General features: G+C 43.1%; 1 protein-coding gene across 4 annotated transcripts in view; it reads right to left on the bottom strand.

Annotated features, from left to right (window-relative positions):
- Positions 1-14891, bottom strand: part of ABL1 (ABL proto-oncogene 1, non-receptor tyrosine kinase) — a 145771-nt gene that overhangs the window by 41951 nt on the left and 88929 nt on the right. The window contains exon 1 of one of the 4 annotated variants that reach the window (XM_025261858.3): positions 13089-13236. The exons of 2 other annotated variants lie outside the window; for them this stretch is intronic. In XM_025261858.3, the coding sequence (XP_025117643.2) occupies positions 13089-13185 (97 nt within the window). In that variant the 5' untranslated portion in view covers positions 13186-13236. Of the gene's footprint in view, positions 1-6276; positions 6468-13088; positions 13237-14891 lie in introns of those variants that run through there. One more of the 4 variants, XM_006043303.4, reaches the window with a different exon arrangement.

Here is a 14891-nt window from a genome sequence, read left to right as displayed (position 1 = left end):
TGCTTTCAAAAGAAACAGGATTCATTACTGCCTCCTAACAGGCCGAGATGCCTCCACAGACTTCTTGTTTGTGAGGGAAGGTTCCCCGAGTCCCCGGACTGGCCCAGAGTCAAAGTGGCCACAGTGAGCCAACTAACCTTAAAAGCCTTTTTATTCTGTCACAGGCCATTTACAACAGACTGAAAGCCTCCCCCTCTGCCTGCCAGGCTTGGGAGGGTATGTAAACCCTCATTTCGCATTTCCTGTTTTCTGTTATAGCATCATCAAGGCTCCTGGGTCACTTAGACCCAGTGACTGAAGTGAAGAGGCTGCCCAATGAAGGCAATTTCCCTAGAACGTCTCATCGGCCATTACTATTGGAATAACTTTAATTGGAGTCAATCCTAAAGGAGATCAACCGTGAATATTCACTGGAAGGACTGATACTGAAGCTCCAACACTTTGGCCACCTGATGCAAAGAGCCGACTCAATGAAAAGACCTGATGCTCAGAAAGATTGAAGGCAAAAGGAGAAGGTGACAGAGGATGAGGTGGCTGGATGGCATCACTGACTCAATGGACATGAATCTGAGCTAACTCCGGTGAAGTGAAGAACAGGGAAGCCTGGTGTGCTGCAGTCCATGGGGTTGCAGAGTGGGACTCAATTTAGGGATTGAACAGCAAACAACAAAAATTGGAGTAACTGAATGTAACCCCGATAAAGGTATTTTGTCTCCAAAACACAATGGTCGACTCTATTTATTCATGGCCCATCTTTAAGTTAAATTAAGGGATTCAATGTATAGCACTGTTGGCTAAATTTGAGGACTGATAAGACTGATAGGGATTAGGTAGAATTTAAGAGTAATAAGGCTGAAATTTATGCAGCTGAATGTAAGGGAACAACAGCTAGTACTTATTGATCCCTGCTGACTGCCAGCACTGTGTCAAGCACTTTATCTGCACGAAATCCCCACACCCCATTAAGTAGCCTCTATTATGAGGGTACTTGAGAGGGCAGGAAATGGAAGCAGATGTGAAGCGCCTCACATGCTCTCTCTCCAGGAACCCCTCCGTCAGCTCCCTGTCTGTCAGTCTCACTCAGTCTCAGCATTGCTCTCTCAAGGTCTGGCTCTTTCTTTTCCTTTTCCACTCCGGCATCTCTTGTCCCCCTCCCCCCACCCTCCCTCTGCCCCTGTCCTAGCCCCTAACCCCCTCCTTCTCTCTCATCTTTCTTTACGCCTCTCCTGTCTCAACTTGTCTTGTCTTTGTCTCCTAGTCTGTACCTCCTCCTCCTTCTGTCTGTCTGCTCTATCTCCACCATCTAACACTATAACAAAGCATCGAAGGTGTGGATTAAGACAGAAGCATTCGAAAGCCAATTTCAGAGAATAACAACTGTCAGTATCTGAGGATACTGTTAAGTCTCTCAAAAGTCAGCAACTAGCAAGCTATTTTTCCAAACAGCTTTGGAACTTCCCTAGGCAAGAAACAAGACTCACCATAAGTGTTAACTATTAAAGATGGACAAGGAGTACAAGGGACTTCACTATGCTGTCTGCTTTTGTTACAGGTTTAAAATTTTTCCACTAAAAAAAAAAATAAAAAACACGAAAATTCCCTGGTGGTCCAGTGGTTAGGATTCTGCACTCTCAATGCCAGATCACCATTACAGAGGAAAAGTTAAATTCTTTCAATGTCTCATCTGATCTTTGGTTCTTGGTTACATATACTTCTGGTTTTATTTTTTCCAGTTTTATTGAGATGGAATTGACATACCTCATTGTCTAAATTTAAGGTGTACAACATAGTTGATATATGCACATTTTATGAAATGATTACCACAGGGAGTCTAGTTAACATCCATCACCATACACAGTTACAAATGACTTTTCTTGTGAGGAGAACGTAGATCTACTCTCTAAGTCATTTTCAAATATACAATATAGCATTATTAACTATAGTCACCATGCTGTACAATGTTACGCATTTTTAAAACCTATCCATCAATAATTTTTCATGTTTCTATTTCAGATCAGTGATTACGCTGATAAAATTGCGGCCTGATTTTACAATAAGGTAATAAGTAGTACGAAATTTTCAGTTTTCACATGTTTGGAGCTGTGGAAATGCATCTCTAGAGATGAGAAATAAGATGCCAACTACGGCATCTATTCCTGCCAACAGGGTTTTTCTTTCACAATTAAAACATTGACCATGGGAATAAGAAACGGTCAGAGGAAGAGAAGATACTCTTCCTTAGAACCAAGGACAGGAAGTATTAATTATAGGCATCAAAGCAAACTTGGAAACAAATTGTTTTCTTAACAAGAAAAACTATGAGTGGGTTTAGTTCAAATTCTATCATCACACTTCAGCCATTACAGCAATTGGCAATGCCAACATTTTAGACCGTGAAATATTTAAATTAACAACAGCTAACATTTGCTAACATCTTGCTCTGTGCTAAACAGTTTAAATGAAATGTCTGATGTGAATCTCCCAACTCAAGAAGGCAGGGACTACGATGAGCCTTATTAGAAATGAGAATACCGAGGCTCAGGGAGCAACATGCCAGTCACTTCACTGGCAGGATGGCTGACATCCGGGCCAGGTGGCTAGCTTGGGAGTTGTGTGCTTCCCAGGAGAACAGGACCTCGGCAACATTCTAGCCATAATACTGCCTGGATTTAAGGACATCCCAAAGGAGCCTCACATCAGTATAAATACATACACTTAGCACTTCATTGGTCTCAAAGCTTTCCTGTGACTCATCTCCTGGATCCTCAGAAACAATCCTCGAAGGTGGGCTGGCCAGAGAATGTTTGTTCTCTTGGTCTTAGAGGTAAGAAGGCAGAAAAGTTGAGACATGAAGAAAACTGGGTTCGCCTGACTCCAAATTCAAATGTTTTTCCTACCCAACTGAACTGGGGCCCTTCTTCTTCCTCCTCTCTAGAAACCTCATAGCATCAGTATGAGAATGAAGTGAGGATGTCTATGAAGTGCTTGGTGCCAAAGAACTGTCACCTCATTGATGCTCAACAATTTCAATGTAACCCTCAAATGAAAAGGACTGACTGGCTTTCTATTTGGTTACAGAAAGAGCTTCAGATTTTTCTTTGTTACTAAACAAGGGAAGTATTTGATGACCTCAGAAGAGAGTATTTAGAAAGAGAGCATGAGCTTCTGTGAGGCAGAAGTTCTAAAAGTGTATCTGTGTGGCTGGCACCACACAAAGCCTCCACCAGAAAGTTAACTGCTGAATAGAAGTGTTTCAAAGTGGGCCCTTAAAATAAATGCGGACAGTTCACGAAGAGTTCACTTCACAGAACTAACGCGTCCACATGTAAGATTCATGCACAGTGTACACAAACACAAACACACGAAAAAATCAAAGTAAACTGGGGGGGAAGAATTCAGTTGGCGAATGTTCACGTTTTCTTTCACACCTCTAGGAGAGAGAAGAAATTAATCAGAAAATTCAGTGCTTGAAGTAGACCTAAGATTGTAAAGTTCAGTGTGGCCATAAAGGACAGATACACCTATAAACATACATTTTTGCAAAGCTGGAACATGGAAGTTAAATGCTATAAATGCCTATGTGTGCATAAAATGTTTCTAAAAGGATACGCAAGAAACTCAAGTGAGGTTTCTGGATGAAGAACAGAATTTCTTCTCACTAACCTTTAAGAATTTTTTAATGATGTACGGCTATTCTAATAAACATTTAAACATTTTAAATTTTACTGCTAAAAGTAGTCATTTTTAATCAGTATTAGAAAGAAAAAAAATCCCTGTTTCAGGCTTTAGAGTGTTTCTGAAGATACTATTTTAACATCCACAGAGAGTTCCAAAGGAGATGAACAGTCATAGCTGGTAAAGCATATAGTGGCTAAAACTGGGTTTTTTGAGGCCAGACAGCAAGGGTTCAAGCCTAGCACCACTGCTTGCAGGCTCTGTGACCTTGGACGAATTTTCTAACTTTCAGATGCGTCAAGTTTTCTTCATCTATAAAATGGAAGCAACCAAAGGGCTATCATGAGAAATAAGCAAATAAAATCATATAGTATGCTCAAACAGTGCTTGGAATACAGTAAACATTTAATAATTGTTGCTTTGGCAGCTAGGCCTAAATAGCAATAGATGCACGATCAAGTTGCATATATGGCTGAACTTACTCTCAATGGAAAACTTGATCATATTCGATTTTCTCGGGCACTTGGGACACCTGGGCCCCCAGTTTGTGTCAATAAACACTGACTGACTGATTTAGGATGTCGGTTAAAAACAAAAAGGCTGGATTACTTATCCAGATGTTAGAAATATTTTTCCCAAGCAGCTAATAGCACATCCAGTCTTTAAGAAATGATCACTTAGGTCTGTTAAATTTCCTCAACTACAAAACAATGATTTCATTTACTTTCTCCAATTAAACATAACAATGAAAGAAGGAAAACTCAGTAACAGAAAAGAATTCCTAGAGTGATACCTTCCTAGATGGAGACTTAATGCCAGGTGGTCTGCTGTAATCAGAATCTTTTTTTTTTTAAACTTGAGAGTCAATGTCGTTTCAAGACACATTAGATTTTGTAAACCCTCACCTCCAAAAAAAAACAAAACCATAATTAAGCCATCCAGGTAAGAACTAAATCTACTGTTTACCCTCAGGGAATACAAAACAATGTCACAACAGTGCTGTGACCTAAACCTTCCTCCATCTCTGCAGCTACAAAAGTCCATTCATCTACCCTGCCTGAAGCATCATCTGCAAAATGGATGGTGATGCCTAAGACTAACTCGTTACAGATGGAAATGAGCATGTGCTCAGAACTCTGAGCAACTTGGAAAATAAGCAGCATATTAACTAAAGATGATTTTGGCGGCTCACATGCCAACTTCTAGGGACAAATAAACCATCTTCTCCCTCTAAACACTACATCTTGTGAGCCCATTCCATCTGGATGCGCCTTCTCCCAGGCGGCCAATATACACGTCTCATGGCAAGAAGGGCCAGCTGATTTCATCTGTACCACTGGTGTTTATGGTTTGAGCTGAGCACGTGACTTCATGCAGACCCTCAGGTCAAAAAGTTGGAGAGAAAAGAAAAATAGGTGAGACAATGAACAAGGCCTCCTGTTCATTTCTCCTTCATTTTAAAGAGAAAAACGTTAAAACTCTGATGGCACTTGTTCTAAAAGGAGCTTTAATTTCTACTCCTGTTTTAAGTCCTAAATAAAAAGGACAGACAAATGTAAGCAGATTCACATCCCTAAAGTACAATTAACTTTTCTGCTGAAAGGCATTAGTCTGGGGCCACGAGTGCCCAAGTCAGATAAATTTCCGCTTCATCCTGAAGCTACAAAATGAAGGCCACTCATCATAGTCAATTGGTTTCTTGGGTTTTTTTTGTTTTTTTTTTTTTTTCCCCCAGTTGTCACCTTACTAGGACAGAAAACAAAGACACACAGGAAAGGGGAAAAAAGGGGTGGGGGGCGGATTAGAGAAGAAAAGGGGAGTAGAATGGGAAGAGGGCAAAAGTGAACCGCCCGGGCTCTGGGGCTCTGAGGCTTTACGGAAGGAACTTAACACGAGCTGACCCTCCTCCAAGTGCCCTGGACTCATTCAAAATCTTCCCTAAAATGCGGTGGAACTTCTCTTTTCTCCCCGCAGAAGTCTTAAGAATTCTTACGACCTCTTCGTGGTCCGTAGATAAGATGGAGAGTGTTTGTGTGTGTGTTGGGGGGTGGGGGGGTGAATGGTGTAGAAAGATCACTTCAAATTCTGTATCCATAAATGGTAGAGCCGTGCTCCCTTTTGTCCACGAGACTTTAATGAAAATCGTCTGTTTCGCAAACACGGGTCGACCTTTTGGACGCGTAATTCCCAATTAGCGGTGGAAATTCCACGACGTGGGCTCACGAGGCCCTTCGGGCCTGTACGCTTCGCTTTCTCAAACTTTCTCGGGGAGACCCTGCAGGCCTGGGGGCCCCGCGACTTGGCCCTCCCGGTGTGGGCTCCCCCCACACCCCTGGGGTTAGTGTGCGCGGGGGTGGGATGGGCTGGAGGGGGCCCGGCGCCCCGCACCCTCCGGGCTGGCGGCGGCGCCCAGGGGCGGGCGAAGGAAGCGGAGAGCGGGAGAGGGCGAGGGAGGAAGGCAGAGGGGAGAGGGGGAGAGGGCGGGCGCGGAGGGAGCGCGCGCGCGCGGCCGGGCGAGGCCTAGGAAGGCAGGCCGGCCGGCCGGCCGGCCGGCCGGGCGGCGGACACGCGGCCGCCCTCGGCCTGCTCCCCCGAGCTCACCTTCCAGGTAGCAGCTGGAGGAGGACGAGAGCCCCTTCTTGGATTTGCAGCCCACCAACTTCAGGCAGATCTCCAACATCTTGGCGCGCCGGAGGCGTCGGGGAGCCCGCGCCCCGGGCTGCCCTCCGCGGCGGGCTCAGGCCCGGCTCGCCCCGCGCGCCGCCCCGGGACCCCGCGGCCCCACCATGCCGCCTGCCCCGCCGCCTGCCCCGCCGCCCCACGCCCGCGGCCGCTCCCGGTCTCGGCTCCGGACGCGCCTGTTAACAAAGGGCCCCCGAGCCCGGCCCCGCGAGGCCCGCCCCCGCCGCCTTAACCCTCTGCGCGCCGCGCCCGCGCCCAAGGGCTGCCCCGTGTTCCGACCGGCCCGGGCTGCCGTCCAAAACCGACGCCTCGCGGGTTTCGACGTTAAGCAAAGCGGGGGGATGGCGATTTTAAGCGCGGCATGTCTTGGTTTTCAGAGTTGCGAAGTACTGTCCTGACGCCCCAAGGAAAGACAGCAGCAATTAAGGCAGGCAAGTCGGGGGAGGGCGGGCCTGCTCAGCATCACTTTGAGGAACCTCCTGCATCTCTGGGAGGAGATCCCCCCAACCAACCCCACCCCACCCCCAACTGCACCGCTGCAGGCCAAGCGAGTTGCACGGGGCGCGGTGCCCTGGCCAACCCCGTGTCCCCTGACTGTTAGTGAATAAGGCAGATTCCTCTGCAGTTATCAATACTGGTCTCATTTCTATTCGGTGAGCTTACTGTGATTAAGGCCAACTCAGTGGGTGTCTGAGGAGTGAATAATCAGAGAGCTGCAACCCACAGTACAACTACACAAGTTTGCAACACATTTGTCAAGTCATACATCCAGACTAGGAGACAAAGGAGACGTGTGAGGTCAAACACAATGTCTGATTATTAATAAAGGAGTTTGGTCTCCTCCATGAGAACTCATCAGGGGCATGGCCTGCGCCCTTTGTTTAAGAAGCCTCATTTTTCTTTGAGAGAAAACTCTTCTCTTGTTTGGTGTGTGCCACGGGGGGAAGGGGAAACACATTATTTAAAACCCATTTCACCCCTGGAGAAGGGATAAGGCTACCTTCTCCAGTATTCTGTCCTGGAGAATCCATGTACAGTCCATGGGTCGCAAAGAGTCAGACATGACTGAGCAACTTTCACTTACTGCTGTGCTTGGCTCCAATAGACAATATCATCACATATAACAACATAAAAAATAACAATAATGTGTGACTTGGCACCAAACTGGAAATCTACATCAGTGGAATACGAATCCAGACATACCAAATAATTTAACAAAATCAGAAACGTTTCAGCAAGTATAGGAAGGAAAAGTTGTTTAAACAGTGTTAGATAACTAAATTGCAACAGGGAGAAAAATTAAGATAGCGTCCAGGAATACTAAGAGCTGAGGGGTACTGAGATTCTACTACGAGTCAGACTCCTGTGAGAAACACCCTCCAATCATTACCTGTGCACAACTATTCTGTACGGAAAACAGAATTATCATCCTGATTCTTCAGGTGAAAATCTGAAATTCAAGAGGAGTCAAGCACCTCGCCCAAAGTCTGAGCTGGACTACCCCCGGGTCTGCCTGGCTCCAAGGATCAGGCTCCTAACCAGTGGATTATGCAGTCCCTTCTCACCAAAAATAAATCCCAAGTAAATTAAAGCTACATATATCTTTATCTTTGGCTAATAACTAAGGTTACCATATGTTTCAGAAGAAACCTTCTGAAACAAGAGACCCTGGCTACAGTCATCAGTCCCACAGGCAAAGCTGGACTCGTCTGTGGTCCAACGTATCCTGTAATGACAAAGCCTGGGTATCTTCACTATACTAGGAGTGGCTAAGTAACAAGACCTTCACTCACACTACCAAAACCTGACCGTTCAAGGCTGGACTAGATATGACTAGTGTGTATCAGTGTTTCTCAGCCTCGGTATCATTCATTTTTCAGAGATGTCCTGTCAAATTCTGATTCACATACAAAATGTGTTTTTACTGCAACTAAGTGACCTGTGGTTTGTGTTGTGGTACCAGGTCAGACCTCATGAGCAGCTAAGAAGACACAGCACTTCCCACTGCCTGGAGACAGGGCTACAGGGCCACGAGGTGACACGTGACTGTGGATGCCATCTATTAACAGATGCTGGGAGACACTATCATTCTGTCAAACAGCCCGTGTGTAATGACGGCCAACTGCTCCTTGAACCTTCCAACCTCCAAGTATAATGCCAAAAGTAAAATCCCAAAGGGTGCCGCCAATCCAAATAAGCTGAGAACTGCTGTGTTGGTACCTTTCACAAAGTTCAAGGGCTTTGGATCGGACTATAATAAAGTCTGTCATATAGCATTTCAGATGTAATGTGATGGCTATATTCAAATAGGCACCTTAATGACAAGAACAGTGGGCATTTTTGCAATTTTAACCATATCCTTGAATTCTATCAATTAATACAGGCCCAGATATTTGCCTGCATGTGTTAAACTTTATATTAAGACGTAAGTTTATTTTTAAAAGTTAATGACTATGCTAATATTCTGCTCTTGAGTCTAAAATGATCTTATCCCTTTAAAACATCTTAAAATGAGTAATGCTTATAAACTGTGTCCAGATCTTTTAAAATAGTTACAAAACCATACATCAACAGGTCTGGGAAAACACTCTGAATTAGCAGCAATGAACACTGAAAATATCGCTGAGCTCCCCACTACCAAATTAAACTAGGACTATTCTTTCCAGATCTAGCTTTTGATGCTTTTGAAACTCACTCACAAGTACAAAAAACATTCTGCCACAAGCAGATAGGAGAGCTCCAGTCTTCTTACTAGAACAAACAGAAGCCTGAGAAGGATTCCTTCCAAGTAATCTTAAGCCTAAAGGCCATTAACTTTTTTTTTTTAAGGAAAACAAATCTAAAAGGTTGTGAAGTAACTTGTTTGCTATGTTGTACTCAGTTTGGGAAAGGAATAACCTTTTAATATGTGCCAGGCACAAACCTTCCAACAATCCTATGGATTTCCTGTAGTTTAACTCCATTTCACAGGTAAGGAAACTGAGGGGTAAGCAGGTACAGGGACAGGTTAACAGTCTGTCCAGGTTCACATAGCTAGGAAGTAGTAAGTTCTAAAGCCCTTGAACTTTCCAAAATGGACATAATTTGTAATTTAAGTGAAAGGTGGATAATTGTAGCAAAGCCAGAGGATGAAATAAAAATCATTAACTATTGAAAAATGTCTTGAAACAGCTATTGGAATTAGAACTATTTAAGAATATTTTAAAATATATTCAGAATAATGAGAAAGAATAAAAGTCCTTACTTACATTAAAATATGTGATCTGCGCTGTGTTTCTAAAAGCACGGTCCACGGACAACCTATTTTTAATTGTCTGGGGTGCTTGTTTAAAATGCAGACTCTCGCTCCAGTCTAGACCTACACAATCAGAATATATGGATGGTGGTATCTTAACATGATCTGAAGATGATCTGCGTGCATACTTAAGTCTGACAACCATTGTTTTGGAAGAAGGAAGAGTTCCTCCTTGTTTTCCTTGGAAATAGGACAAATAGGGATGGATGTTTCTAAAATTTATTCATCTGAAAGCAATTTCTGCATTTAAGAAATTGTATAACTCTAAAACAAGTTACTTTGTCAACAAAGGTCCCTCTAGTCAAGGCTATGGTTTTTCCAGTGGTCATGTATGGATGTGAGAGTTGGACTGTGAAGAAAGCTGAGCGCTGAAGAATTGATGCTTTTGAACTGTGGTGTTAGAGAAGACTCTTGAGAGTCCCTTGGACTGCAAGGAGATCCAGCCAGTCCATTCTAAAGGAGATCAGTCCTAGGTGTTCATTGGAAGGACTGACACTGAAGCTGAAACTCCAATACTTTGGCCACTTCATGCAGAGTTGACTCATTGGAAAAGACTCTGATGCTGGGAGGGATTGAGGGCAGGAGGAGAAGGGGACGACAGAGGATGAGATGGCTGGATGGCATCATCGACTCGATGGACATGAGTTTGAGTGAACTCCAGGACTTGGTGATGGACAGGGAAGCCTGGTGTGTTGCAATTCATGGGGTCGAAAAGAGTCGGACACGACTGAGCGACTGAACTGAACTGAAAACAAGTTACCAAAAGAGGACTTTTCTCTGAAAATTTTGGATAAAGAATGAACTTTTTTAAAGTCTGGAGTTCAGTCCTTTTTTTTTTTAAATAGCGTTGCAGGGGGTGGGGTGTGGATAGGCAAGTGCCCACCACAGAAGTTGCTTGAGGGAAGAAAGCAGGATATGGATGCAGGAGGCAGGATGTGTAAGCTCTACCTGGGAGCAGCAGGATGGGGGTGGGGGTTTAAGGGAGACAGATGAAATCTGATATGGTGCCTGGTTTGGGACCCCCAGGACCAAATGATCCCAGATCTGACTGATCCCTTCCCTGTTTCCAGCCCAGTTAATAACTTTAGGAGGAAAGAGCAAAGATCTTGAGTTATGTACATGCTTGCTATTTCACTATTTCATGTGCCAACAGAGACTACATCCTCTGATTTACAGACACTGTCCAGTGAGAGCCTGCCAGGCTCCCAAGTGATGGGTCCAATCCACAGGAAAATATGGCTGAGAAGAACATATCAACCATACCTGCTTTTGCCCCGGTAAAGGGCATGCGTGCATCTCTTTAAGTATCATAGATTTTCAGTGAGATAACACTGTTTATTGGTCAAGTGTCACAAAGGTCCAGGTACTCTGGTGTGGGGGAACCAGGTGAGACGGAAGGCCATGCAGTGAGGCTGAAAGAGCTATGACATCACACGACCTTATTCTCAGTCTCAGATTTTCCATTCACCGTGGTGGCATAGCCAAGCGACTCAATTTTCTAGTCTGTAAAACTGTGGGGTGGTCTTAAGAGTAGCCATCTCACTGGGTGATGAAAATTAGAAATAGTGTATGAAAAGTGCCCCATGCAGAGAAGGTGCTCAGTGAACAGTATTTTTATTTCCAAAAGAGGACTCTTACTGTATCAGGTGATGCTCTGTGTTCCTGTCTAAGTCTTACTGGGACCAAGTCAAGAGCTAAAATTAACAAATGTGATACGTGAAAATGATTCCAGAAAACACAGTCTGAGGGAGTGAAAGCAGTCTGGAGGTTTTCCAAGGGACAAGGAAATCAACTTATTTTATTAAGGGAAAGAAACACGAGTTATGGGGTAAGAGGAGCAACCAAGGTTCAAATGTCACAGAGAGTCCTATCTTTAACTTCTAAAGACAAAGTTTTACAACCACAGCTCAGTGGCAAAACACAAACTCCACGCCGCACATCTTTAGTGAAAACCTATTTCAGGCCCAGAACTCGAGAACTTGATGTGCAGTCTACACATGGGACTGTCTTTCGCAAAACACTGATTGTTTTGTTACTCCCTTTGGTAGTTCCAGACCTACAATTCTCAACGGGGGTGGGGTGGAGAGGCACATCTGAACTGCTTTAGGGTAATTACATCCACTTTCTAGAAAACCTCATTCGAGAAAGATTTTACTATATTTTTATAATTGACAAGTCAAACATTACTATTAAGTGATTTTTCTCCCAGAGGAAACTAGTATTATTGTTGGTATGCCCTAAATAGTCTTATTTTTAATCAAAGTAATAAAAGTACATGGTTAAAAACAAATAGTACTAAAAGTCTTATAATAAAATCAGAAGTCCCCTGACTCCATCCCCTTGTCTGTTTCTCCAAAGACAGCCTTCTTCAGATTCTGAATATCCTCATATTGTTGTTTCTGGATTCATCAACTTTCCACATGCTATATTAACTGGTTATAGTAGAATCATGCTATCACCATCTCCAATCTCCCATAACAATACAATCACAATTTTTGGTTAAATCAACAACGGTCAGTGTTGATCATTATTACGATGACATAAATATTGTTCATTGCTCCACCAATAATATACTGTGAATGTTTCCTTTATTATATAACTTTGTTTATCCTGGAGATATTATTAGGTTGCAAAACTAATTGCAGTTTTGCACTGTTAACTTTGCCATTTGATATTGGAATACATTCTTAAATGTGGTTATTTTATACATCATTTTAATGTGCACTTCTCACTTTTTTTTTGCTAATGATTTATTACTTGCTGCGAATTTTATCTTAGACTATGGAAATGATTTAGACAAAAAGCAAATTCGGGTGATTTTTCTTATTCGAGCTCAAAATGGGTCATAAAGCGGGCAGAGACAATTCGCAACATCAACAATGCATTTGGCCCAGGAACTGCTAAAGAACGGATAGGATAGTGCAGTGGGGTTCAAGAAGTTTTGCAAAGGAGATGAGAGCCTTGAAGATGAAGAGTGTACTGGCCAGCCATGGGAAGTTGAGAACAACCAACTGAGAGCCATCATTAAAGCTGCTCCTCTTACAACTACATGAGAAATTGCTGAAGAACTCAACATTGACCATTCTACGTAAGGTTATTTGGCATTTGAAACAAATTAGAAAGGTGAAAAAGCTCGGTAAGTGGGTGTCTCATGAGCTGACCGCAGATCAAAAAAATCATCGTTTTGAAGTGTTGTCTTCTCTTATTCCACACAACAATGGTGAACCATTTCTCAAACGGATTGTGACACGTGATGAAAAGTGGATTTTATACGACAACCAGCAACGGCCAGCTCAGTGGCTGGACTGAGAAGCACCAAAGCACTTCCAGAAGCACACTCACACCTGAAAAAAGGTCATGGTCACTGTTTGGTGGTCTGCTGCCCGTCTGATCCACTACAGCTTTCCGAATCCCAGCGAAACTATTACACCCTTACCTCCGAGAAGCATGCTCAGCAAATCGATGAGATGCACCAAAAACTGCATTGCCTGCAGCTGGCATTGGTCAACAGAGAGAACCCATTTTTTCTCCATGACAATGTCCAACTGCACGTGGCACAACCAGTGCTTCAAAAGTTGAAAGGGTTGGGCTGTGAAGCTTTGCCACGTTCACCTGACCTCTTGCCAACGGATTACCACTTCTTCAAGCATCTTGACAACTTTTTGCCGGGAAAATGCTGCCACAACCAGCAGGAGGCGGAAAATACTTTCCAAGAGCTCGTCAAATGCCGAAGCACAGATTTTTATGCTAAAAGAATAAACAAATTTATTTCCCGTTGGAAAAAATGTGTTGATTGTTACAGTTCCTCTTTTGATTAATAAAGATGTAAATATATAATGATTTAAAATTCACAGTCCAAAACCACAGTTACGTTTGCACCAACCTAATAATTGCCTTGTTTTTTTTTTTTTTCATTTGATTAGTCTTCTGTAGACCTATTACTGTTTTTTCCCCAAACATTTCAGATATCTGTTAAACAACTAGTAGTATTTTTTCCAAATATTAAAAAACATTTAAAATATCCTCAGTTCTATTTATTGACTCACATCCTCAGGTGGCTGGAATTCACCATCCAGTAGCTTCCTGGGGGTGGGGAGAGGTGCATGTTTGAAAAAAAATGCCTTTCCAGTCCAGTGAGTTTGGCTGGGTATAGAACTGTAGGTTGAAAATCATTTTCCCTGCTTAATTTTGAAGATATCTCTCTGCTATCATCTAGTTCTCAGTTCTGTTGTTTAGAAATATAAATCCACTCTGACTCCTGATCTTTTATATATCACCTGGATTTGTCTTTGGAAGCTTTTAAGATCTTCTAATATTCTCAGTGTCTTAAGATTTTACAATGAGATGGCTTGGAGTGAGTCTTTTTTCATATATTATGCTGTGCACTCAGGGAGCCAATCCAATTCAAAGATTTCAGTCATTGAACTCCAGAAAATACTCACTTCATTAAGTTCTGAAATTTTTCTGATATTTACTGTTTCCTAAATTCTCCTCCACTTGCTCTCAGTTCTCTCTTTCTGGAAGTCCTGCCAGATGGCTACTAAAGCCCTGGGACTGAGCTTCTAACCTTCTTACCTGTCCTGTTTTGTTGTCTGAGTCTTTGCCTTATGTTTTGCTTTCCGAGAGGGACCATTTTCCAAGTCTCCTGTACAGTTCTTCTGAATTCTTCTGTTTCCTACATTGTCTTTATTTCCACCAGGTTCCCTTTCTCTGTGAATTTCTTTTACCCTTTATCTAATGCAGAGACTTTTAATTTGGGTGTCCATTCATTATCCATGGGAGAGGAACTAAAAAGTATGCACAGAAAGGGCACAACATGTGGACTTAGATGAAGGGAGGTGGTGAGCTTACTTTTCCATCAAGAGAATGCCCAAGTCGGCTTTTCTCTGAGACCATTCAGTTTTGTTTTGTTTTGTTTTGTTTTCTAGAAAAGATTCCATCTCTTCTCTGTTAGGAAGAGGGCTGGAGAATCTCATTATTTAGTATGCAGACTCAAAAAAGAATCTGCTCTTGCCCACCCCACTGGTTTCAGCCCAATGGTGTACCCACACCTCTGCTGGGATAATACCCCAGAGTCTGGAGCCTTTATAGGGCAATTTCTCAGTAATACTTCTAGTCTCATGAAAGTGGGAAGGAGAAGTGGTGATCTGGCTGTACAGGGAGGGGGAGGGGTATGAAGAATCTAAAAACTCCTTTACAAGCTTTCAACTGATCCCCTTGATTTCAGTTAAGAGCCTCA

This window comes from Bubalus bubalis, chromosome 12 (genome assembly GCF_019923935.1).
Source record: "Bubalus bubalis isolate 160015118507 breed Murrah chromosome 12, NDDB_SH_1, whole genome shotgun sequence".
NCBI lineage: Eukaryota > Metazoa > Chordata > Mammalia > Artiodactyla > Bovidae > Bubalus > Bubalus bubalis.
This window is presented reverse-complemented; position numbering and strand designations above follow the sequence as displayed.